Raw genomic sequence first — 24,492 nt, 5'->3', positions numbered from 1 at the left:
ATGATTTTATTGCTTCTCGTCGCGAAGTGTAAATCGATTTTCGTATATTTGCACTCGTACACATACACGGAGTGTCTTGGAATCCCAACCCATTTCAAATCTATTTCGAAGGCTCTATTATGCGGTTATTTCAAATTATTCGAGTTCAAATTAATTCCAGAATGCGTTTCGCGATAGATAAGGCCTGTAATGTCGTAGCTTTGTTGTAAATGCTGTTGTTACGCTGTGCGATGTAATTAAACTAAATAGTATTGTAACGAAATTAGTTCGCAACGATGTTAAATCGATCGAATCTAGTCCGCTTAAATAATGGCAATTTACCGACTTGAGTGTATATAGTGACTACTTTACGCTACAAATTATTTTTTTTTTTTCTTATATAATTTTAGCTAGTAGAAACTTTCATCAGTTTCATTAATGCTATTAGGTGTTAAACTTAATTCCTGCCGTTTTTCGTCTCCAACATTGATTTGTTTCGAAGGGAAATACCTTAATCAAAGTATTATTAATAAAGTATTATTAATTAGTAATAAAGTAGAAAATGGAGGAAATTACTTTGATTAAGGTATTCACTCATCTTCCCTTCGAAACAAATCAATTTTGGAGACGAAAAACGGCAGGAATTAAGTTTAACACCTAATATAAGCGAAATATTTGTTGAAACAACTATCAACGTTAATAAATATTTTTTGAACTTTATCGACATCACAAATATGTATAAAATAATATACGTCGCAATATGTTGCCCCAAGGCTATTACTCGGGCTATTATAAATAAAAGATGAGCACGAAAAAAGTACGTCAGTATTTATAAAAGTTTCTGTAATACGTAACAATGTAATATGTATAATTTATTTTATATCTTTTATATTTTTATACTATTTAGACCCGAGCTTACACATACACGCGCGTGCTTTTCTACGAACTTGCTAAAAATTTGTAGCTTCCACGCTGACATTTCTGCGAAATGCTTTTTGTCCTCGGGCGTAGATTAAAATTGTAAGAATTGTGGTTGGTCGATGATATCTTCACCGCTTCAGCCGGGCTTCTTCGGGTCAGATGCTCGTGTAACCAGTGGCTGCACCGACATTTGTCGTAATTATTAAAGGGAAAAAATCGCGCGCAAGATGTCGGCGGGATACTTTTCTGGCCGTTTCTCCGACGCTTTTCTCATCTTTTTCCGTGAAACACGTGGCTCGGTCGTAGGAAGGTTTGCACCAATTGTGACTATCTAACAAATCGATGAGCTTGAATCGCATCGATGACACGTGTTTATATATAAATCGGCTTTCGTACTCGTGTGGTCCGTGATGCCATTCAATCCGGAAATTTCATATGATCTAAATAAAACAAAAACGTCTCCAGTATATTCCTTTCGCAGTACCACGCGCGACCGGAAGAATAATATGCATGCGTCGTGTTCTCGCGGCTTTTCCGCTTGGAAACCATTTCGAGAATCAGCTATTCAATTGAAAAGCGTGGTTCCGAGACTCGTAATTCTCACTAGAAGATTGCTTCTGAATTTCTGCGTGAAGGCTCTTTCGCCAAAAATCAAATTTCTAGCTCGCATGCAAAACCAATATATTATATTCTCGATTATATTTTAATATTAATAAAATAATATACGAGTATAATATAAAGCGATATAGAATAATTGTCTCTATTATTGTATCTGCCCCTGTTAGTGTGTGCGTTTGTATTTAAATAAGCCATAAAGGAAACTAGCAGAAATAAATAAGGAACAATTATTTTTTAATTAAATTACTAATGTATACGATAACAAAGATATAATATATTCTACTTTTTAATTACTAAAATACAGTAAATATTTTTGGAAGATACATATCACAATTTAGAGGAATTTATGTGGAACCCGTAATATCGCGCGAGATTTTAAGCTTCTCTCTATTAATGTGCTGTGTTTAGAGCTGAGACCATTATGTTATGGGTGTACATTGAAATTGTAAGTATGATTAAAACAATGATTTACGTAATAACTTAAACAATTAGCTTACATTTGTTATCTGTTTTAGTAATTATATATTGAAACGAAATGTCAAGCGTAAATAAGCACACAAATTGAAAGTACATCAATAGAACTATCGCCGCTTAGAGAGATACACTAATACATACAAAAACATTTCTTTATTTTCATCAAGAACGTTATAAGACATTAACGTTTTTTTTTAACTAAAAAAATATATAAGAAAAAGAAATATTGAAAACCAATACTAATTTCAAGCAGATAAAATTAAAGCTAAAATATATTTAATGTAATGAGCAAGTTGGTTTAAAAACACACTAATAGTTACCCTATTCGCGTATATTCGTGTATTTTGTAGATAAATAGATGCACGAGCATGACTAACTGCGGGAATAAAAGTAGCTATTTTTGTTAATGTTCATATTAAATTGCTGTTGGGATAAATTACGGAATCATGCTTCTCAATTCTTCACGAGGAAAGGAATGACGCCAACGAGAATCCACGAGAATATTTAGCTCTCCGGGAATTCATACTTGAGCACAACATCGTTATTGCACTGCCATGCACAGTCACGCATAGTCCAATGCTCCAAGAGAATCTGCATATTATGCAAGCGTGTCTGTTTCTGTTATTGTCTCGGTGTGCCATATACTCTTGCGCGTGCACTCGTTTAAACCTCTCAACTTATTAAACATCTATGCTTATCGTGTATGAATAAAACATTGGTGAAAAGAAGAATTCTCCTCGGAGACATGCGTGAACTGAAAACAAACAAAAATCAGATTTCCGTGTTACTTATTTAAAGGACGTTTACATTCGCTTCAGCTGCTCATATCAAAGCGTATAGGAATGAATGAAATACAACAATAAGATTAACAGGATAATCACTAATTATATAATAGTAGTTTTTTCCGTTTCTTGACAAATCTTTTAAATGACAAGTAACGAATTTATGTCTGTAGCATGAATAATATAATATACAATTATTTTATGTTCGAGAAATATATAATTTTTCTTTATGCTAACAAAATAAAAAATAGAAAACATTTTATTAATAATAGCCGAATTTTTGTTGACTAATTGTCATTACGAGGAAAGAATGATTTTACTGAAATATTAAAAAATTTAGGTTAAATGCAGATTTGTAAAAATAACTTTGTTGGACCATCACATAATTATGTAGGAAACTCAAACATGATAAGCAATGTTGCATGCAAAAAGTTTTGACATTCTAGCAACCAGTTTGAGCATTTACATTATTTTAATTGTCTACAGAAATTATTTTCACATCTAGCTAAATTTTTAGATACTTTATCCAAACCGTTCTTCCCATGTATCTAAAAATTTATTTTATTAATTGAGATTCGAGCATATTAACTAATTTTTGTCAAAATATCTTAATCGTTTTGACTGTAAAAATTCAGAGCTCAGGGAATTCAAAACATTTTTGTTTGGCATCGTTACCTTCTTAGCGTGAGATACGTTATTTCGAAATGGAAATCTTGTTATCGTTATTCCAGAAACTGAATCCCCTGAGCAATAGAATTGCCTGCAGGACGAGCAAGTTTACGAACTGTCAAGAGTAATGTCTCGAGTTCCATTTCGGCGAATCGTCGGCCGATGCGCCGATGCAGGTGCGAGGGCCAAATCCGAAAGGCATGTACGCGAATGGATGCGCCCCTTGGCTGATGGAAACTCCATGTTACCCTGCAACTATCCCTCGGGAATGTATTTCTGCGTTCTCGAAAACTGTGTGGGCTCATTCGCGATCAGAGAATGACAGGCCATGACATCGAACTGATGGCATAGAAAAGAGAATCATATGAAAATGCGATTTCATTGATGTAACTTGTTTCGCGACATGTATTTAGAGTGAACGTTTTTCTTACACTGAACCAAATATTTAATTTTAATAAATATTTGTTTGAATAGTTCAAGGTAAATATTTACTAAATGCGAACAAATATTTGTGTGATACAAAACCCATGAATTGAAAAATGATAATTATTTATTACAAAGCAACAGAAACAGATAAAATAAAATATAACCAGAACGAGCCAAAATAAAACAAATTTTAATGTACATATGATATAGTTGATATTAATTGTAAAATAAAAGTAAAAGCAATATAAAAATATGTCTACATCAAACTAAAAATATATCTATATCAAACTAACATTTCGACCACCTTCGGGTGATTTTCAAAGTTATAAACAAGTATGTATATAAAAGCGGTTGACTATAATAAATTAACATAGATCATTAATTAAAGAAATAAAATGAAAATGATTGAAAATAGACCTTTATTGAAAACAGAAACAGAGTTTGAATTTACAGAATGATACGTATTCTTTAGACTATATATGAATTTATTTACGGAATTGTGACGTTGTTGTTCCCCCCCTTTGGTCTTATTTTTATTTTTATTTTTATTTCAATAACTACATGACTTTATTATTTTGACTCTCATTTCATCTCTAACTGTCAACACCACAAGACCTTTACGTCGTGTCGCGAGGAACGCTTACATGTAAGTTGATAAAATTAAAATTCAGATAAATGATTTTAATAATTCTCTAATTTTTATTTTCTTTTGAATGACGACATAGCAAATTTGACAATCTGATGAGCGATGTGATTCTACTTATTGATGCAATGTATATGACTCCGGTTTTACTTTATGTAAGTTTTTATATTATTATTGTATAAGTTAGTATTTTTGATAATAATTTGCTACATAGCTAATTTGGCATTTGGATAAAGAAGAACTAAATTGTCGGGAATCATTATTTTGGAATTTGCGTTACTTATGTAATTTCGATATATATTTTATATTGATAAGGACCCGAATTGATGGGTCGAAGCGTTTATTTTATTCGTTTTGTTACATTCACACGAAAATAAAGAGTTTTCTGTGCATCCGATGTAGACTCTGATGGGCTTTTTTATATTTCACTTTTATATTATTTATTACTTTTTTATTGAGTGAACATTTATTTACTGTAAGTAAATGTTTATTCAGTACTATTAAAAGAAATATGTATTAAGATTTAATAAATTTTTTTAGTATAATGTATGAAATATATTAATAGTTAATTTTTCATGGATTAATTAATAATCCAACGAAAAGATATAAATAATACAGTTATTAATTAGTGACCAGATTAAACCGTACATATAAATTAAAAGTAAAAAAAACATCACGCACTCTCCTGCCGATATTTTATATCCTCCTATACAAACATCCGTTTGTATAGTTCTAATTGTAAGAATAGCTACAGCAATGGAAAACAATCGAAGGGATTCCTTGATGCAGGCCTTAGCGTACCTCTTCTGATTTAAAACGTCCTGCATGACGGGCGATGTTTTGTCCGGTAACAAGGATATTACTTCTTCTCGCAGTTTTTTCTCCGGATTATTCGCTATGTAATACAACAAACTGCCAGACACATTGCCAGTCTGTAGCAGATTATTATACTTAATCTTGTATGGTCCCATTTTTGAAACTTTGATATAATTAATTAATCAACTTTCTTTTGCCCAAAATATTTCTGATGCATTAAAAAAAATGTTTGCGGTTAAATATGTAAAAAAATAAAACAAACTATAGAAATCAATGCCTTAAACGGTCTAGCTGGATCTTAAATGCTTGTATGATTCTGTGAATTTATATACTACGTATGTACATTGAAAAAAAAATTAGCTAAATCTGAGTAAATATTTCTTGAATAGTGCCAAGTAAATATTTACTAAATGTAAACATATATTTATTTGATACAAGAATCATTAATATGATTTAAGTATCATTATATTTTATTGAGCAAATATTTATTTGTTCTAAATAAATGTTTGGTACTAGTCAAGGAATATTTACTCAGATTTAGCTAATTTTTTTTCAATATAGTTTTTTGAAACGCGTGCCGAAATGATTTTTCGGTTTTGAAATGCTAATTCTACTAAACTATCGCAATAATATCACATTGACTAGGAATTTAACAATTTGATGCTTTTTCGCATTTTCGAACGATCTTAATAATGTTGAGTGACATATGAAAATCTGTAAATAATTAATTCTTATTGCGAAAAATATTACTTCGACTGGGAGTAAAAATAAAAATTTCGAAAGCCGGAAATAAAAAATAAAAATTTCAAAGATATACTTGTAGCAGATATGCAGCCACATTAAAAAAAAAACGAAAAGATTCTTTTTTATTTTAATTAGAATCATTTATCATTTTACATTATTATATTTAGTCTATCGGAAAAGAAATAATGTTTTGTTTGTAGAAGATCGAACTGTGAGAATTGTTTTGAAGAGCTCGAATCTGACACTTGCCATATCAATATACTATACATACTAGCCATTAGCATGTCGAATGCCATTACCTGTGCTACCTTGTCGATACGCAAAAGTTTCTCTAATATATTACAGTCGTGTAGATTCGTGCTGTTGCTCATTGTTTCATACTTTACCTTAGTCTGCTCGATGTGTTTACTAGAAATTTTAAAAGAGATCGTAAATAAAATTGCGCGAGTACGACGGCGACGATGAGTCGTGTTTTGAAGCTTGTTACGTGCAGAATGAATTTACGCGCAAGCGAAACGTAGAAGAGGGTAACAGAATAACGTAAAATGTTAAATTTTATTCCAGATAGAAAGTAATTAACGTGAGACACGTGATACATTATTGATAACTAACTTCGCGACATGTGAAAATATCGAGGAAACACATCGAGGATTACAGTAATGACGACGTTAAGTAACAAGTTCGCGTATTCACATAGGAGTTTTGGAGTAATATGCTGACGTAGTAGTGTAACGAGTATAAGTTTCAATATTTACCCATTAAGCGTATCCAGCACACGGAAGAACTTCTTGAGATTCCGTGTATTGTATATCTTCCACAGAGACATCTGAATTTCCATGCGGTACATGAGATCGAACATCTCGTGCGCGCAATTAATCATTATTCGCGGCTCTGAGTCTGCGACAAGATTAGGCATCAAGCACTCTAACCGACATCCAGCGCGATCGAACATATTGCTATTAATTACGACACAACGGTGATGATAGTTAATTGATCGACGTATTTTAATACTGAAATATAGAGCGGTGTGTATTTTTAACTTTCAATCTCGTATCTCTCTTGTCATACCGTTGATAAATGCATTATTATTCACACTCGAACGTACATTGCCGCAGTGCATTGAATTTGGAGTGCGAGCTAATTTATCAACTCCATTGTTACGAGCAAGACTTACATACGTGCATCATTCTAGATGCTCCATTTTCGAAGAGAAGTGCAAAACGTTAGTGGTGTAAATACCTCACTCGGTATCACTTACACTCTAAGGCCCATTTCAGCAATTCGTTGGTGGAGACGCTCGGCAATTCCAGGGTCTCAGGATCTCGTAATGCTGATATTTTCTTCATGAAATCGCTGGCCACCTCGCTGATCCGCGACACGTGCGCCTTGATTATTCGCGGTTGCATCATGTGCGGATTGACTTTCGATCGAAAGTCGTGCCACAATTTACCCTGGCTGAAAGCAGGAGAGCACCCTTTTCCGAGAGACGAGATGTTACATCATACGCAATTTATGTAGGCCTCTGTGTTTGGCCTCTGTGGCTGTCTATACATTCGCTGGACTATCGACCGTACAGGACACAGGAGAGACCAGCGCGATAGAGAGACAGAGATAGAGAGAGAGAGAGAGAGAGAGAGAGGGAGAGAGAAAGAGAATTAGGATACCGATGGGGTGGAGGGTTGCTTCGTCAGCTTGTGTTCCCGTATTCTGACGAATTTTCGGGATATCGACGACCTTCGCGCTTGACCATATATCTGACGTACTGCATCGGGAACGTGTGCATTTATCCATGTTGCAATCTCGCAAGCCATAATAGCTAATACGTTATTAATCTAACAATTTAGTACGACATAACTCTGTTCGAAACTAGCTGTGACGCAAATCACGTAGATGGTTGAAGCGATCGGAGATAAGCGGAAGAATATTGCGATTCATAAGCTGAAAAAACCGTTTAATAAAATCGTCCTGCTTGCACTTTTCCCATTTTCGGGTTTTTTAATATCTTAATAATAGACGGGTAACGATAAGAGGGAGCACAGCGAAACTAGGGCGCTCTTTGTACACATAAGATACTCATATACGATCACTCATATCTAGATATTTATCTAACGTGGAACTTAACAAGCTTCTTTCTAAGTAATTCTATCTCAGGATTTTTTAAAGGATGTTTTTAAGAGAAGTTTTTCGTTATTGCGTTATTGAGAATTATAAAGAGATACGGTTGAGAGTCAAGATATAGTATTGTATATCTTGTGAAAAAAAAAGACATTTTTTCTCTCTTGATGATTACATAGTTGCAGGTTCTGTTAAATTTAACACATTTCGTGATCCACTCAAACTTGTGTGTTAATCTAACACAAGATTAATATGTTAGAAAGTGACACAAATATCGTATAAAAAGGCAATATAAAAAATTTTTTGTATTAACTTTTTATATATTTGTGTTACTTTCTAACATATTGCTTAACTATTATACTCTAACTGTTACTTTCTAACAATGTATTTAAAATATAAATTCTAAGATAAAGGAATACAGTACGTGTTAATTTAACAAGTCATAAATATTAATTTTACTGAAAAATTATGTTTTTGCAATTTGTTTACAAACGATATCAGTGTTACATATGTAACATTAAATTAACACGTACTTTATTCCTTTGTCTTAAAATTTACATTTTAAATACATTGTTAGATATTCATAAATTATGTTATCTCACTCCTAAGGAATGTTGAATATCAATTTAACGCAAAATATGCAAGTAATATAATGTTAAATTAACACTTGGATATGTTAAAAATTCTACATAAAATTTTAACAAAGAAATGAGTGAACCATTTTTAACAGAAACACAAAATGTTTCTCACTGTGTACATTTCTATCAAGATATTCTACTGACCTTGTTGCAAGGCTATACTATCCATTGAAGATGTGTTTCTTGTTTTTACGATAGTGATATAAAAAGTCTTCATAGCAATCCGCAACGGCCACGCGCTTTCCACCCGATACATTTTAGCTCCGGTGAGAATAGAAAAATGGTCGGTCGCTAGAATCCTATCACTGAGAGAAAAATGTTTAGTATTTTTGTAACTATAATTATATATTACTATAATTATAATTATTACTGCTATAAAAATAATAACAGTAAATGACTATAATTATAGTTATTATAACCATAAAATATTTGAAATTATATTATATGGCACATATAATTTATATGGACATAAAAAATATGGTGTTGTCTCAAAATATAACTACAAAATTATAGTTACTTGAATTATTTTTATGATAATTTCAACTATTTCATGGTTATAATAACTGTAATTATATATAGTCATTTTAGGTTGCCAAATATATACATTTGTTGCTAGAACTATATACATAGTTACTGTTATTATTATTATTATAGCAGTAATAATCATAATTATAGTAATATGTAATTATAGTTACAAATACCAAATATTTTTCTCTCAGTATATCTTGTCTAATTTGACAATGTCGTCATACTAATTATGCTGCTGTAGCCAATTAAAAATACTGTACCATATTTTACCATTTAATTTGCTGTAGCAACCAATCTTTTCTTTCAATGCACAATTGCGTTTTAAGATGTACTTTGCCATATACACCTGCATTTACGCCAATTAGTAATCGTCGTTTACACATACACGAAATATAATTAAGAAACAGAGGAAATATATTACATACTGATTGTGAGAGAAAAATATATCGCATTTGTGACTATAATTGCATATTGCATGGTAAAATAATTATGGCCAGAAGCATTATTTTTATAGTTATTATTATTATAATGTTAGTAACAATAACTTTATAAATATAGTTACATTTTATAGCATAATTTAATATAAAATGTCATTCAAATGTTGTTATTCAGTTTAGGTCTCAATTAGTACTATTTCTTTAAATAGTACTAACAAAGTAAAATATTTATTTGCTTAATAAATATTTATTTAATAAAAAATAATAGTTGACGTCAATCAAAAATCGAATCAATGGTTTTTGTATCAAATAAATATATATTCACATTTAATAAATATTCACTTAGAACTATGTAATCAAATATTTATTAAAAATTTTTTCAGTGTATTCGGTACTGTCAAGTCAAATTTACTCTTCTATTTCTACAGTAATTAGCATTATTATTTAGTTTAGTATCGATAAAAATCTCAACGTGTGTTCGAATTCATGACAGAATCTCTTACCTATGTATGATAGGAATCTGAACCAATTGTCAAGTAAAGGCAATGCTTTCGGGCCGGGAATATCCTTGATCGGCTGCGCGTATTGCACTTCATTTACCGTATCTTTCATTTCATTATATTCGATCGAGTAACTCACAGTTGACTTTGCACGACTTTGTCTTTGTACTTTTGATATTAGCAAATGTCAATTGATCTTGCGAGTAAGAATTCTAGCATACATCATACGTATTTTATTAATCTCTTGATTTTGTTTATTCTGCAAAAGTATCCAAGTATAAAAGTATATCAACTATGTATTCGTAAACGATGCTACCGAATGCCCTCGCTTATCGATTCAACGCGTTCAATATGTATGCGGTTACGTTTTGCGGTTATTTACGGCAACGAAACTCGTGTTTATTCAGCAAATACATGATTCCGAATATTAGTTTAGACTAATGGAAAAATATCGCGTACCATGCGCATGGAATTTAAGACGCGAATAAGACTATTCAACTTCCTGTGTGCACGTTGTGCTGTAAAACATGAAAGACCAAGATTCGGAATTTTAATCTCGAGTAAGAGATTAAAATATGGTGGAGAAATTAACGCAAAGTACTTGCTATTTAGTGACAGAAGGGTTAATTCTTTGACTGTTCTGTGTGTAAAATTACCGTTCCTTAAAATTACTGCTTGCAGATGCAGTGAGTCTGAAACGGAGAAAAAAATTAACAAAATCGAACGAGTTCTTGAAGTTTAATAAAGAATAATTTAACTATTTTAAATGAGTATAAACTACATTGATAAAAAGTTATTAAATCTTAATACAAATTTATTTAAATAATACTAACAAAGTAAAATATTTATTTGCTTACAGTAAATCAATATTTATTTAATAAAAAAATAATAGTTTACGTCAATCAAAAATCAAATTAATGGTTTTTGTATCAAATAAATATATGTTCACATTTAATAAATATTCACTTAGAACTATTTAATCAAATATTTATTAAAAATTTAATATTTTTTTCAGTTGTATTTCGTACTGTCAAGTCAAATTTACTCTTCTGTTTCTACAGTAATTAACATTGTCGTTAAGGAGAAGCTTATTTACACGAAATTGCTTTTAATCACAGAGTTCGCAATTCTAGTTACGTGTACTGTATACATAGCGCTCGCAGTCAAAGACGAAGGAGCGACCACGTGATATTTACAAGGCGGTCGTTCGTCTTAGGCTAACATTCAATTCGGGCTTTGTATGGGTTGTAAAGCACGCGATAGAGGGATTTTCCGAGAGATATCGAGTTATGGTCCCGAGGAGACTCGGCGCTGGACCGAAACACGCGACGCCTCTATATCGACATACGTCAGCTCACGTTATAGCATGAGCAAGCCACGACGACGACGACGACGATGGCGACGACGAACCGAACGCCCCGTTTTTCACCCTCTCCCCGTGCTCGTTTCCCGTTCGACATTTTCTCGTCTTAGCTAAACCCTCGAATGTCGGAAATACTTTCAATCCGGAGAGTGACGAAAATAGGTCATATTTCACCCCTTCCTTCCTCTGCGACCACCCCGTGACACGACGGGTTTGTTATTAGTTCCAAATGCAGGAAACGCCTGATGAAGCAACTTTTGCCGTGTAACTTTTACCCACCACGAGCTTTTCTTCCTTTTTTTCCTTTTCTTTCTTTTTTGTGTCGGAGAAAACGGTGCAGTCTATCGAAGGTTCGAAGCTTTAATGAGTCTACATGGGTCGAGTTAGTCAGCATTCAGAGGCCGAACGGTACAGCGAACTTATATTTTATCAACAATTATATAATATATCAGTATTATTTGCCATTAACAATGTGATATGTGGAAATTCACCGTTTGAATTTAAAACAATATATATTGACTAATTTGGTCTATATTGCGATTTTTTTAAAGCAATGCGTCTTGTCGGCCACATCTTTGTGTATAAAATTCGACAATGTTAAAAAATTTGATTAAAAAATGATTTTTATAAAAATACTAGCCAATAAATTTGTTTACAATATATTGTTAAAGTGTATTAATTATAAATGTAGAATGTAATGCAATATGATGTAGGATACATTTCACAGTTATGCAAATTAATCCGTTTTTATCCTGCCTTTCTTTGTTATTTAAAACAACAAGAAGTTGTTTTCATAGCGTGAGATGAGAAAAGCACACATACTATATTTTAATAAATATTTATTCGAACAGTACTAACTTAACATTTACTTACACAGTAAAAAAGAAAATATTAATTTTAACGTTTTTTTACATGTTCCAGGAGATCCACTCTAAATTTTAAGTTAAAGTAACTCGTTCGTCTTGTGTTATTTATTAACGAACTAATAATGTTAAATAATTGACGCAATACTTTACATTTATATTTGTTATTTTGACTTTAAGGGTGATTTAAAACTAACATATAAAATAAGTAGAGTACATAGAAGAGTAGTTGCAGTAACTCGTAAGAAAATGTTAATAAAACATTTTTGTTCGTATAATGTGAATGAAAAAATTCTTAGACGTTAAATTGACTTTGAGATATATAAATTAGTAACTCGTAAGAAAATGTTAATAAAACATTTTTGTTCGTATAATATGAATGAAAAAATTCTTAGACGTTAAATTGACTTTGAGATATATAAATTAATTGAAACAATTGTATTAAAAACAGTCAAAATAATATTCCATTTTTAATTGACGTAACACTCAAAATAATATTCCATTTTTAATTGACATACGCAATTGTTAAGTTAGAAAGGTAACATAAATCTAAATGTTACAAATGTAACACATCAAAATGTTACAAAAATAATAACGTATCAGTTGTATGTTTATTTTACATTGAAGTAATAATCAAAATGTGGGAACACAAGAAAAATTCTACACATGGACGCACGATTTTTTACTGTGTACGATAAATTAATTATTAAATAAAAATGACAGTTAAATTAAATAAAAAATGTTTTGTTTATAACAATATTAGGTAAAAATATATCAAATAATCAGCTAAGTCAACGAATTTCATTAAAAAAATTTTGATGATATTAGCAGTGAAATACTGCCAACTGCAAACAAAGCAACAGATAATAACAGATAATTTAATTGCTTATAATGGTTCTATAAAGGAAAATAAACCATATTTTATTGCAAGTCAATAACTTTTTTAAACGAGGAAATAGATTCAAATAAACTTTTGCACAGATATTATTGTTTTGCTAGTATACGTGTAATATTTGATTTAATGCTTGTATTACTCCCTCATGAAATTTACAAATAAATATTTTAAAACGCCATTTTCAGAAGAATCAAAACAAAAAATTAAATAATTTTTAAACCAATAAGAAAATTGTGCTCAAATTTTACATATAGCGAATTCGGTTGAACGTACAAGTGCATATTAAGGCCATTATACACACTGATTTAATTTGTGTAAAAGTAAAATGTAAAAATTTGGAATTATAAAATGCATATTTTACTTAACAGTTAAATATATTGAGGATTTCATGGCTTAATTTGCTTTTATATTTATTTTAAACACACATGTTTACGTTAATTTGTGTACGATGCCTTTAATGTGCATCAGTGCGCACTGACAATGAGTGTCTCCAATCAAATTCGTTAATAGATACTCGGAACAATCTGCAAAATTTTTATTAAATTCTTAATATTTTTTGAAAATAGATACTAAAAATTTTTAATACTTCTTATACTAAATAAATATATGTTCACATTTAATAAATATTTAGCTAGTATTATACAAATAAATATTTATTAAAATTTAGTACATTCTCCTTTCTCAATGTATACATCCCGCTGCATATTCACAGAGTATCGCATGTATTTGGATAAATCTAACGATAAAGAAATAAAATTAAAGTAATGAAATAAGAAAGAAGTACTTAGATTCCCTGCACGTTGAAACCACTTATTGTCCGTACAGTCGTGCTCGAGCACAACAATAGAATTGAAAGCAACACGTTCACGGTATATTACGCACTCATGTAACACCTCGTCAATTGGGACAAAACATGTACTTACAGTCAAGTGTAATCGAACAATCTTGCACTGGCGCGCGTATCTCACTTCCGTAGACTCAACGATCCCTTCTATCGACACGTGTCATTTCCGGTCGAACCACTTTGCTCCTTTCACACCAAACAAAAATTGGTTTGCTTGTCTCTGCCTTCTGTAATACTGATAAACGATATTGATATATAATTAGAAAAAAAAAAAAATGAAAGAAATGGGCGCGCAACAGAATTTTTCATCATCGCTCAGATGTCTGTTTTCCGAACCGTCTTCTGTTCGTAGTAGTATTGTGACTCGATCAGTTGTAATCGTGAATGTAAACTTCACACTGAGAGTACGTGATCGCGACTTTTATCTTTACTTTTATCTGAATGTTCCTGGTGCAGTTGTACTTGAATAGGGATAATGAATCCGCAAAGTAACGTAATTAATAAGACAAATTGTAGAAATCAAAGCCTTAAACGGTCTAGCTGGATCTTAATGCTTGTTTGATTCTCGTGTGAATTTATATACTACATATGTAGTCCCCAGAAATGATTTTTCGGTCTTGAAACGCTAACTCTAATAAACCGCAATAATATTGAGTTAAATTGACCAGTAATTTAATAAATTTTTAATGCTTATTCGCATCTTCGAAACGATCTTAATAATGTTGAATGACATATTAAAATCTGTAATTAATTAATTTTTATTGCGAAAAATATTATCTCGGACGGGAGTCAAACTCGGATCTTTCGCATTCCGTGCGAGCGTCCTGAGCCTTTAGACTATCGAGGCCTTAGTAATATTTTTCGCAATAATTGGTATATGAAGGAACAACGTCTCTTTAGGCGACGTAAATAAACAATATAATATATTATATTGTAATTAATAAGGTTTTCCTAGGAGGGGATACTGATAATTACAGCGAACAACACATTCGTGTAAGAAATTTCGCGATTACAAGTAATGTATGTCGGAAAATGCAGTTTCTTGTTGTTCCAATATTTTTTCAGTGTTTTTCCGGTAACACTAGATTTAAGTATAGATACACTAATGGCTAATTAACACTCGCGTGTATTATTATCTAATACCGATAACATTAGATATTTGTGTCGTGTGATAATTGCTATTACCTTTCATTATCTTACAATTAGATGCAAAATTTGAGCAATTGAGCTGATTTTTTGTACATAATGAACGTACGAAAACCATTAAATATAATGGCTCTTCGTAACAAAAAGTTAATCGTTGCATTCCGCTAGCTTTCTCTCTTTTTTCCCTTCTTTCTTTGTATCGATAGGCAAGACAATAAATGACCGACTTCTCGTACCTTCGGCTTCCGAAAAAAAGATAGATAACAATAGCACAATTATCGGAGTTTTTTATTGTATATTGTCTTTACGATATGATACATCGTGATACGATAGATATCACTTTGTGAAAATAATGAAAATATCACGTGAGGTGAATGTTGACGTGCTGTGTAATTTCGAAAGGTTATCGCGTGTGTTTAAGAGAAACGCGCTTTGGACATTTAATCTTGGCCCCGAGCTCCCAATTCGCTCGCCTCCAGTTAGCACGCGACGTAGAATAAAATGACTTCTGACACTTTGATAATGTAGATGCCATGATGCAAGTTTTCGCTGAGGAAAGGATAATCTAGGTGCACCGATATAAATTTTCGTTAAGAACGCGTGTCTACTCGTTCAAGGACCGAAACTCGATCAAGAATCGCGTGGCAAAAATCTGGGACACCTCATGTATTTTTACGTAATTCCGTTTCTTGCACGAAACTCGGCGCTTATACAGAAAGATATACATCTGGATTAATAGAAAAATGAAATAATAACGGAGAGAAAGATTTCTTTGCATAATTATTCTCGTATTGCTAATTTTCTTTACGGAAGTCATTATTTTTCATTTCTTACTATTACTGTTACTACTTATTTTTAAGTGTAATTAAACGGACACTTAAAAGAAACCATCATTATACTAAATTACATAATTTGCGAAAGAAGAGCAGTTTCAAGAAGAGATTTCTAGATGTACGTTCATTATAGGCGTAAATTCGTGTTTGGTCTCTCATTACAGATTTTCGCACCTCCTGTTAGCTCGAGGGTGAGAACTGGAGGCGAACGAACGCCTCGTATCTGGGTATATGTCGCCAGGTATATGTCGATGGCTGGAAATGGTCGAGTTCAGGTTTGACCAGTTCAATGTTGATCATAATGACCATAAGTATCAAAAACGGCATTGACATTCTCAAATAAATGAACATCCCTTGACATTCGAACGAAACGAAAGGTCGAATTTAATGTCACGCCCGGATTTCTCATGCAGGAGATTAATAATTTTGCGATCGTAATATAATTCTGAAAAACAGAGTTTTATTCGCATTAACGTTCATTAATAAATCGCCAGGTATATATATATGTACATATACACTGAGAGAAAGGATTTTGTTAATTTAGCAAGCCACCAGTACCTTTAATCGGAGATTAGTAAATATGTAATAACAACAAATTATGTTGTTGTGATTGCTGCTAGTCTGCTATACCAATTAATTATTAGTAACAGAAACAAACTATATAGAATCTAACCTATCTTGGATAGACTTTAGCTCGTTTACATAGAATTCGTAGATGATCGTGGAGTCTTAAGTTGTAGGAAACCGACCAAGCACGGTCAAATATAGGGAGAATACTTGACTAGAATTAGTCAATTTCTTACGATTTGAGACCCTGCAACGACTTTTATACACTGAAAAAAAATATTAAAAAAAATATAGTCAATTTTAATAAATATTTAGTTGAATACTGCCAACTAAATATTTATTAAATGTAAAGATATATTTATTTGATACAAGAAATGTTAATTTAATTTAACAATCTTTTTTTTAACGAACAAATATTTATTTACTGTAAGTAAATGTTTAGTTGACAGTATTGAACTAAATATTTATTAAAATTGACTATATTTTTTTCTCAGTGTATGTATATGAGCCTCTTATTTGCTAGCGATATTATTTGTGACATTGAAGAATTAATTTGCAATCGTAACAAATCGATTGTTTTTTTAACAAATATCACATTTGCTCTAGTTCAATACTGCCAATTAAACATTTACTTACAGTAAATAAATATTTATTCAGTAAAAAAAATGATTGTTAAATCAAATTAACATTTCTTGTATCAGATAAATGTATCTTTATATTTAATAAATATTTAGTTGGCGGTATTCAACTAAACATTTATTAAAATTGACTATATTTTTTTTCAGTGCAGTGTATATAGAGAAATATATTTCATTTATCAATAGCGCTATATACATGTATGCAGTTCGTTGAAATCGGGCGTTCGTGGCGAGATCGGTGACGTGATGTTGTGGTACACGGGGATGTTGGGACCCAGAGGAACCGGTGGCGCCGACGTCGTCGTCGTCGTCGTCGGTAGCGGTGGTGGTAGCGGCCGCAGCTGCGGTGGCGGCAGCAGCGCTGGAAAGGCTTGCGAGAGAGAGGCGAAAGATGTATAGAAAATCCTGGCGGCGGGCTGGGCGTCGCGGGGCGGTGAATGACGTCACGTTGCTAAAGCGACGCAGCAACGCGAGGCGTCTGCGTGGGTCGGTTGGGAGTCTGGGGGTCCGGGATCAATAGCGCTAGCAACCAGGTATGGGTGCATGTAGCTTTCTCCACGGTGGCAGTCCAGGAGACGAACCTCACGAGGTAGGACACTTTACAAGTCGAGCCGAGAGAGAGAGATAGAGAGAGAGAGGAGAGGTAGTTAGATAGATAGAGAGAGAGAGAGAGAGAGAGGGAGAGAGAGAGTTCGGCGGCCTGTCAGAGTGTCGTGCCGAAGACCCACGCTATGCCAGTAATCGAGCATAGCTGCGGGGTGTCCAGCATCTAGGATTGTCAGCCTCTCCAGGTAAGGGTCCAGCGACAGCATCCATCCTACCCCGACTTCGACGACTGCGTGCCGTTGGCCGCGAGCGCGCGCGAACCTCCTTCCGGATCTCGCGGCGCGACGTCTGCACGAGAGAATCACACGTCTCGGGGAATTCCCGGGGCTCTCGCGGGACTCTCGGGAGTGGAGAACGAGTTGAACGGGCGCGCGATAGGTCGTTCTGTAGGTCAATCGAGGCGGCGTGTAAGATCCAAGTGGGAGGGCGAAGAAAGCAAACGATTGCGAAAGGGTAGATAGATAAACAGATAGATAAAATAAGTGAGAGCGAGAGAGAGAGAGAAAGAAAAGAAAAGAAAGAGTGAATGCGAGAGAGAGAAGGGAACAAGTTGGATAGATTGGCGGATAGATTGGATAAGTATGCACGCACGCACGCATTCAGTTCGGCGGGTGACACGGGATGGACGGGCAAAGGTTGATAGATGGACCGATGGACCCGATGGGCGGATCGACGGCAACGCCGAAACGGACGGGACGGACAGATAAATATGGGCAATTGGCAGAACGGAAAGACGGATTCGCAGATACGAATGTAACGGAATACGCGGACGAACGAATTGATGGGTCCAATCGCTGGACATTGTCAAAGATCGTGCGGCCAGAAAACTGCATCTCTTCGTCATGCAACAACATCTCGATCCGTCTCGCCGCGTCGTTACGCCTAATCTAACGCGTAATTTAGCGGCTAAATGGAAATATATTTTCATGTAAAAGGTTTCCGAATATTTATTTAAATGTAATGAATATTTTATTCGGTGTGATGATCATTCCCTCGGATATGTATTTACTACATATTTGTATCTGTAAAAGTAAATCGATAAAGTAAAGAGAAAGAGAGAAGAAGAGCAATGAAAGGAAGATATTTAGAGATAATTGATTTGTGCAATAATTTGTGTTGCGGAACGGGCTACAAATATTTAGATTTTTATCACGCGCTCTATGCTAATTCCGTTTTCCGTCGGATTTTGCGTAACGATAAGCATGACGTATGTACATTTTGCCATTAAGGTTACATCAAGATTGATAAATTGCAGGGACGTGTCAAATATATGATGCCATTAAACTACGGCGCAGATGCATTTTCGAGCGCTTTATTTACCCTCCATTAAATTGGCTTTTACCAATCGATGACTGATCACGTTGATCCGTGATTTTGCACGATAAGCTAATCTGTCGCGGACGAAATCCTCGTATTCGTTCAGGGCATTACTCTGCAATAATGATGAAAGAGATGGAAGTACAGATGGCAAACTAGTTTGTGGAGGAGAGAGTATGTGTCGTAAATCGCTTGCCTTCCCCTCTTCGGTAACCTACCCACACGCGCTCTTCTTCTTTGTCACCATTTGTCAGCGCCGTACCTAAATTATGAGTTATAGTGTCCGCGTGGTCTATTCATGTAGCTTCGGTATGAAGATAGAGTCTATTAGATCTCCGAAAGAGATCGATATTCTTAATACACTCGCGGTAACTCTTACTGACACTCGGAACAATTGGGAAACATTTATTTTAATACACAGCAGGTTTCTTTCGCGCGAGTCTCCACCTCGAGAATACGACTCTACCTTGGAATTTTCTTTCTTAACGCCGTCTACAATAGGGTAGTAAACCTTAAGTCGTGAGAAATTGACCAATCACAGTCGAATGCTAGGAGAATAATCGCTCGGTCAATTTCTTAAGACTTACTACTCTGTCGTGGACACCAGAGACCCTATAAGAGTGGCCAGCAATTTTGTCAAAACAAGAGTAAGATAGAAGAATATATATGCTGTCTCATTTATATATATTCTCTTATTTTAACTTATACTATATTTTACTCATTCTAACTTGTACTATCTTATTCAACTTATTAAACTTGACAAAAATGACGGGCCAATCAAAATTTGTCATCTCGTGATCAGACTCTGTTATAGAATCTCTAATAGTCATCGCGTTAGTCTCGAAACACAATAGGTGTGGTAAGTTTTAAGTCACAAGACATCAACTAGTTATAATCGATTATTCTCATATTCGATTGTGATTGGCTAATATCTTACGACTTGAGGCTTACTATTTCTCTTGTGTTTCGGCACTTAGGTCGGAGTCAGATTATGTATTGAAGATTGAAAGGTTGAAATTTGATCAATAAATATAATAGGAGCTAAAATTCATTTGTCCTCATTGGCAGGGTTGCCACATACCTGGAAAACCGGGAAAAGTCAGGAAAATTGAAATTGTCATGGAAACCGGGTCATGTAAAAAGATCTGGAATTTCGAAATTTGCTCGCAACTCCTATTCCAAATAATTGTTATAATTTTTTAAATTATACGTGACATTTACAATCGAATACGTTCAAAATTTGTGCTCTCTTGAAAAGATTTTAATAAAATAATTAAAATTATATTTTATTCGGTATTTTTATTTGTTTCCTCTTTTTCATCATAGCTGCATTCTTGTTTTCTAAAACTAATTTATTTTTTACTGTGACATGAATTTGCACCCAAATTGTAGTAACCTACTAAGCTTTTTTTGCGTTATTTTTAGTAATATAGACTAACTTTCCTACAATCCGTGAGTCTAAATGTTAAAATTTACATATTTTATATTACTCACGGAAAATTTTCTATTTTTAACTGGAAAACCTGGAAAAGTCAGGAAATTTTAAAATTCATTTTTTGTGGCAACCTTGATTGGTCAAATTTCAATCTTCAATCTTCAATACGTAGTCTGATTCCGGCCTTAGAGCTGCCGCACACACTTTCCGTAACAGTAATCATAAGACGTAAAAATTAGCCAATCACGGTCACCAATTTTCGAAAATTTTGCTCTGATTGGCTAACTTTTACGATACGTCTTACGATTACGGAAAATATGTGGGGTCTACAATAGAAGTCGTAGCGGTCGTAAGATTGTAGAAAATTGACCAATTATAGTCGATTATTCTTCTTATATTCTGTAATTGGTTAATTTTTTACAAGACTCTACGACCGCTGCGACTTCTATTTTAGACCCCGCATTAGACCGGAATCAGATTACGCATTGAAGATTGAGATTGAAGATTGCAAAATTTGACCAATCAAAATAATATAGCAGTTAAATTCTTTTGTCCTCATCGGTCAAATTTCTATCTTCAATCTTCAATCTCAGTCTTCAATGCGTAGTCTAATTTTGACCTTACACGTGTTGTTCTGGGCGAGAAGTTGATTCAGTGTTGTGATACTTAAAACGTTTGCTCTCTAAATCTGAATCAATGGATAATCACTGATATCAATGCCAAGTATGCCACTGATCAGTGAATAAAATGTGAGATCCCTAACTCATCTAATCCTTATATTACGTAATCTAACTAATTTTATTTTAGTTATAAATTCAATGAATATAGTATTAGAAGATTGAAATTAACCTGCAAACAAATATCAATATTTTAATTGTAATGCTCAAACATTCTTCCTTTTTTAGTTGAACTTCACTGATTATCCAGTGCCAAGTATGCTACTGGGTAATCAGTGACTATTCACTGATTCAGATTTAGAGAGTATGTAATTATCAATAAAATTAGCATTCATTGTTACGTCCGCTGACAAAGTACTATCTCATTAATGATACGTGTTAGCAGATTGAGTGTAATTTAATAACGAACAAAGATATTGCGTGTCGATAAGGGTGACTCTCGTGTCTTCCCCTATGCCACGAACGACACTGACATTGCTGATATTGAAGAGGACCTTATTGCGTACTTGTCCGCTCACTTGTTTGCTGTTCGCGTACGGACCTCGTTAACTGCAATCACGCCTTCACGCGATCATTTTCCTCTCGTCTGTTACCATCCGGAATAAAGCCCGTCAAAATGATTTTCGCGTTGGCGTACTTCATCCCTCCCGTCAATTACCAATGATTCGTACAACAAACAGCGTGGTATTCTACGAAGGAAATTATAAAATATTATACGACAAAAGATTATAACGTCGAACGTACGCGACCTGCAAATGAATCTCGCGCAAATATTTGCGCAAGATTTATTTGCAGGTTTAATTCTCTCGGTTTCGAGATAGTCACGCCATTAAAAATAAGTATTTAAATTGAGGTAAATCTTTGCTTAGGTAAGAATACTTGCATGGTATACTCTAGTATCCTCTTTGCGAATGTATAGATAATTTTTTAATTAAAATTTAAAATTATGCGCATATCTCGACACAACAATATAATGCACGGGAGAAAGAGCGGGAGAGAGAAATTGACCGCGAAGCATTCAAACAGACGATTAAGGTCTCTCAAGTACTTGGAATCTGCGGATATCTCGGCTTCTAGCTCGGGGTCGGGTCGGCTGTAACGCGGGTCGGGTTTGGGTCACAGTACTCGAAACTTTCGGGTTACCCGGCAATATTGCCGACGGACGTCGCTCGGGGCATCCACCATGTTTCGCGCCAGCTTCGAACACCCGTAATTCTCTAGAAATGCTCGTTACGCGGTTATTCGTAGACTTTTCAACCGCTAAATATATTTCGTGGTACAGCATTTTCCGTAGAATTGCAGCTCACGTTATAAAATGGACACGTGATTTCCCACATGATCGTTCAATTCACATGAAAATTGCGTGTTTCCTCGATAAAAATAGGCCACGTGTGCATCTTGGCACCTATTCAATTCTTAATACAACGCGACCACTTCTACCGGCTTCTACTTCAATTCACGGTCGGGGCGGTCGTCCAATTCGCAATTATCATTGAGTTACCTCCTCGGATGAGATAAGCGGGATGGATAGGTGAATATATAGAACCTGTCATTCGTGGGCGAGCCTCGAAGAGAATTCACGCCCGGCACCCTCTCAGTAACTCACGAACAGTGTTTGGTATCGCTCCAATTCTTCTTTACGTTGAAGTTGCGATACCACGATACCTGTACTCGTACATAGAAAGAGAAACGGGGAATGTGTGTATTTCCTCCACGTATAATCAACTTAATCTCGTGAGACAGTGAGAGAGAGTTGATACTGTTGTGCGGCACGCATAAAGGAGTACACCGGTGCCTCTCTACGCTTTGATCTTCACACACACACATACACACGTCATCTTAATTCAATCAATCATCGGGAAGTTGGTGAGACATGGTAAATGGAGGCATCCCCGGCTTTGTACTTTGGCTCCTCCGCTATTAAATATCGCGCGTGCGATGTTGCAATTATGTCGGTTTAGTTTGGAAACAACATCGGTCGAGTTGGCGTCGACGGCAATTAAAATCAATGGGAATTAGCGATATATAGACGTAATTCTAAACGCGGATAGATTTTCCGTGATCTTGCGAGGAAATAGCAGACGCGTCGTCTGCTTTTGTTTCGCGCAATGTTGATAAAGTAAATAATATAAAAACGAGTCTAAATAAAGATGAGATATTACGGATCGCAGGGGAGAAATTACGTAGATTGCATCGGTGCGGTGTGAGATAGATAAGTTTAATCATCGCTAATGCGAATCCGCTTAGGGATTCCGCAGCTCGCCGCAGAATTTTTATGAAGGTGCATTTTGTTTGTTCGCAGGCCGGCGCAATGTGGCCTGGAGTACTACTATTACTGGCGTTACTAGCGGTGCTGCTGCATCCATCGAGGTAGGTTGTTTCGTCGACAGGTGTGTCAAATTGTTGCTGGCAATTGCCTCATGTCAATTTTGTTCATACGCAGTTAACTGTTATATCGTCTGAATTAATAATAAAGCAGTTACACGCTTTTGGAACGACGTCAAGTCAAGGTTTTCGCGAGAGGGTTTACAGCGATAGAAACATCGTTCTGAGAAAGAACGCTGTGGCTCGTAAAGATATATGTTATTGACCCACACGGGATTATTGTTATGATGCATAAAGCTTATAAGGAACGAAAGTTTATGAGCGGAACGACGTGCTCCACCTTTGAAATTTTGTCGCGCGAGTAGAATTGAATAAAACGGGATTTGAAAAATAATGTAAAAATTTTTGGAAGAACGATTCGCGAAGTGTGTATTTTTTACGACGGTGTGCATTTTTTGAAAACTATTTTAAATGTGTTTTATTATATAATTTGTACCAAAATTCAGGATAGAATTCTATTTATGTCTTTATATATTGTGTAATGACCGCAGATATTTAAAGATTCTGAATACATACATATATATTACGTATACATAATGGTATGCAAGATACATACATTAAAATATTAGGTGTTAAACTTAATTCCTGCCGTTTTTCGTCTCCAAAATTGATTTGTTTCGAAGGGAAATACCT

The 24,492-nt window shown here is 34.3% G+C and overlaps 1 protein-coding gene and 1 pseudogene across 8 annotated transcripts in view; one reads left to right on the top strand and one right to left on the bottom strand.

Moving 5' to 3' along the window:
* GluClalpha (glycine receptor alpha 1) overlaps positions 1-24,492 on the top strand; it is a 75,201-nt gene that overhangs the window by 9,270 nt on the left and 41,439 nt on the right. For 5 of the 8 annotated variants that reach the window (XM_018522747.1, XM_018522748.1, XM_018522758.1 and 2 more), the window contains exons 1-2: positions 23,100-23,350; positions 23,777-23,844. In XM_018522747.1, the coding sequence (XP_018378249.1) occupies positions 23,348-23,350; positions 23,777-23,844 (71 nt within the window). In that variant the 5' untranslated portion in view covers positions 23,100-23,347. The other 3 variants (XM_018522749.1, XM_018522751.1, XM_018522750.1) reach the window with 3 other exon arrangements.
* Positions 1,037-18,251, bottom strand: LOC108770894 (cytochrome P450 CYP12A2-like; annotated as a pseudogene).

This window comes from Trachymyrmex cornetzi, unplaced genomic scaffold (genome assembly GCF_001594075.2).
Source record: "Trachymyrmex cornetzi isolate Tcor2-1 unplaced genomic scaffold, Tcor1.1 scaffold138, whole genome shotgun sequence".
Taxonomy (NCBI): Eukaryota; Metazoa; Arthropoda; class Insecta; order Hymenoptera; family Formicidae; genus Trachymyrmex; species Trachymyrmex cornetzi.
The sequence above is the reverse complement of the archived record's forward strand: the minus strand, read 5'-3'. Positions and strand labels throughout refer to the sequence as shown.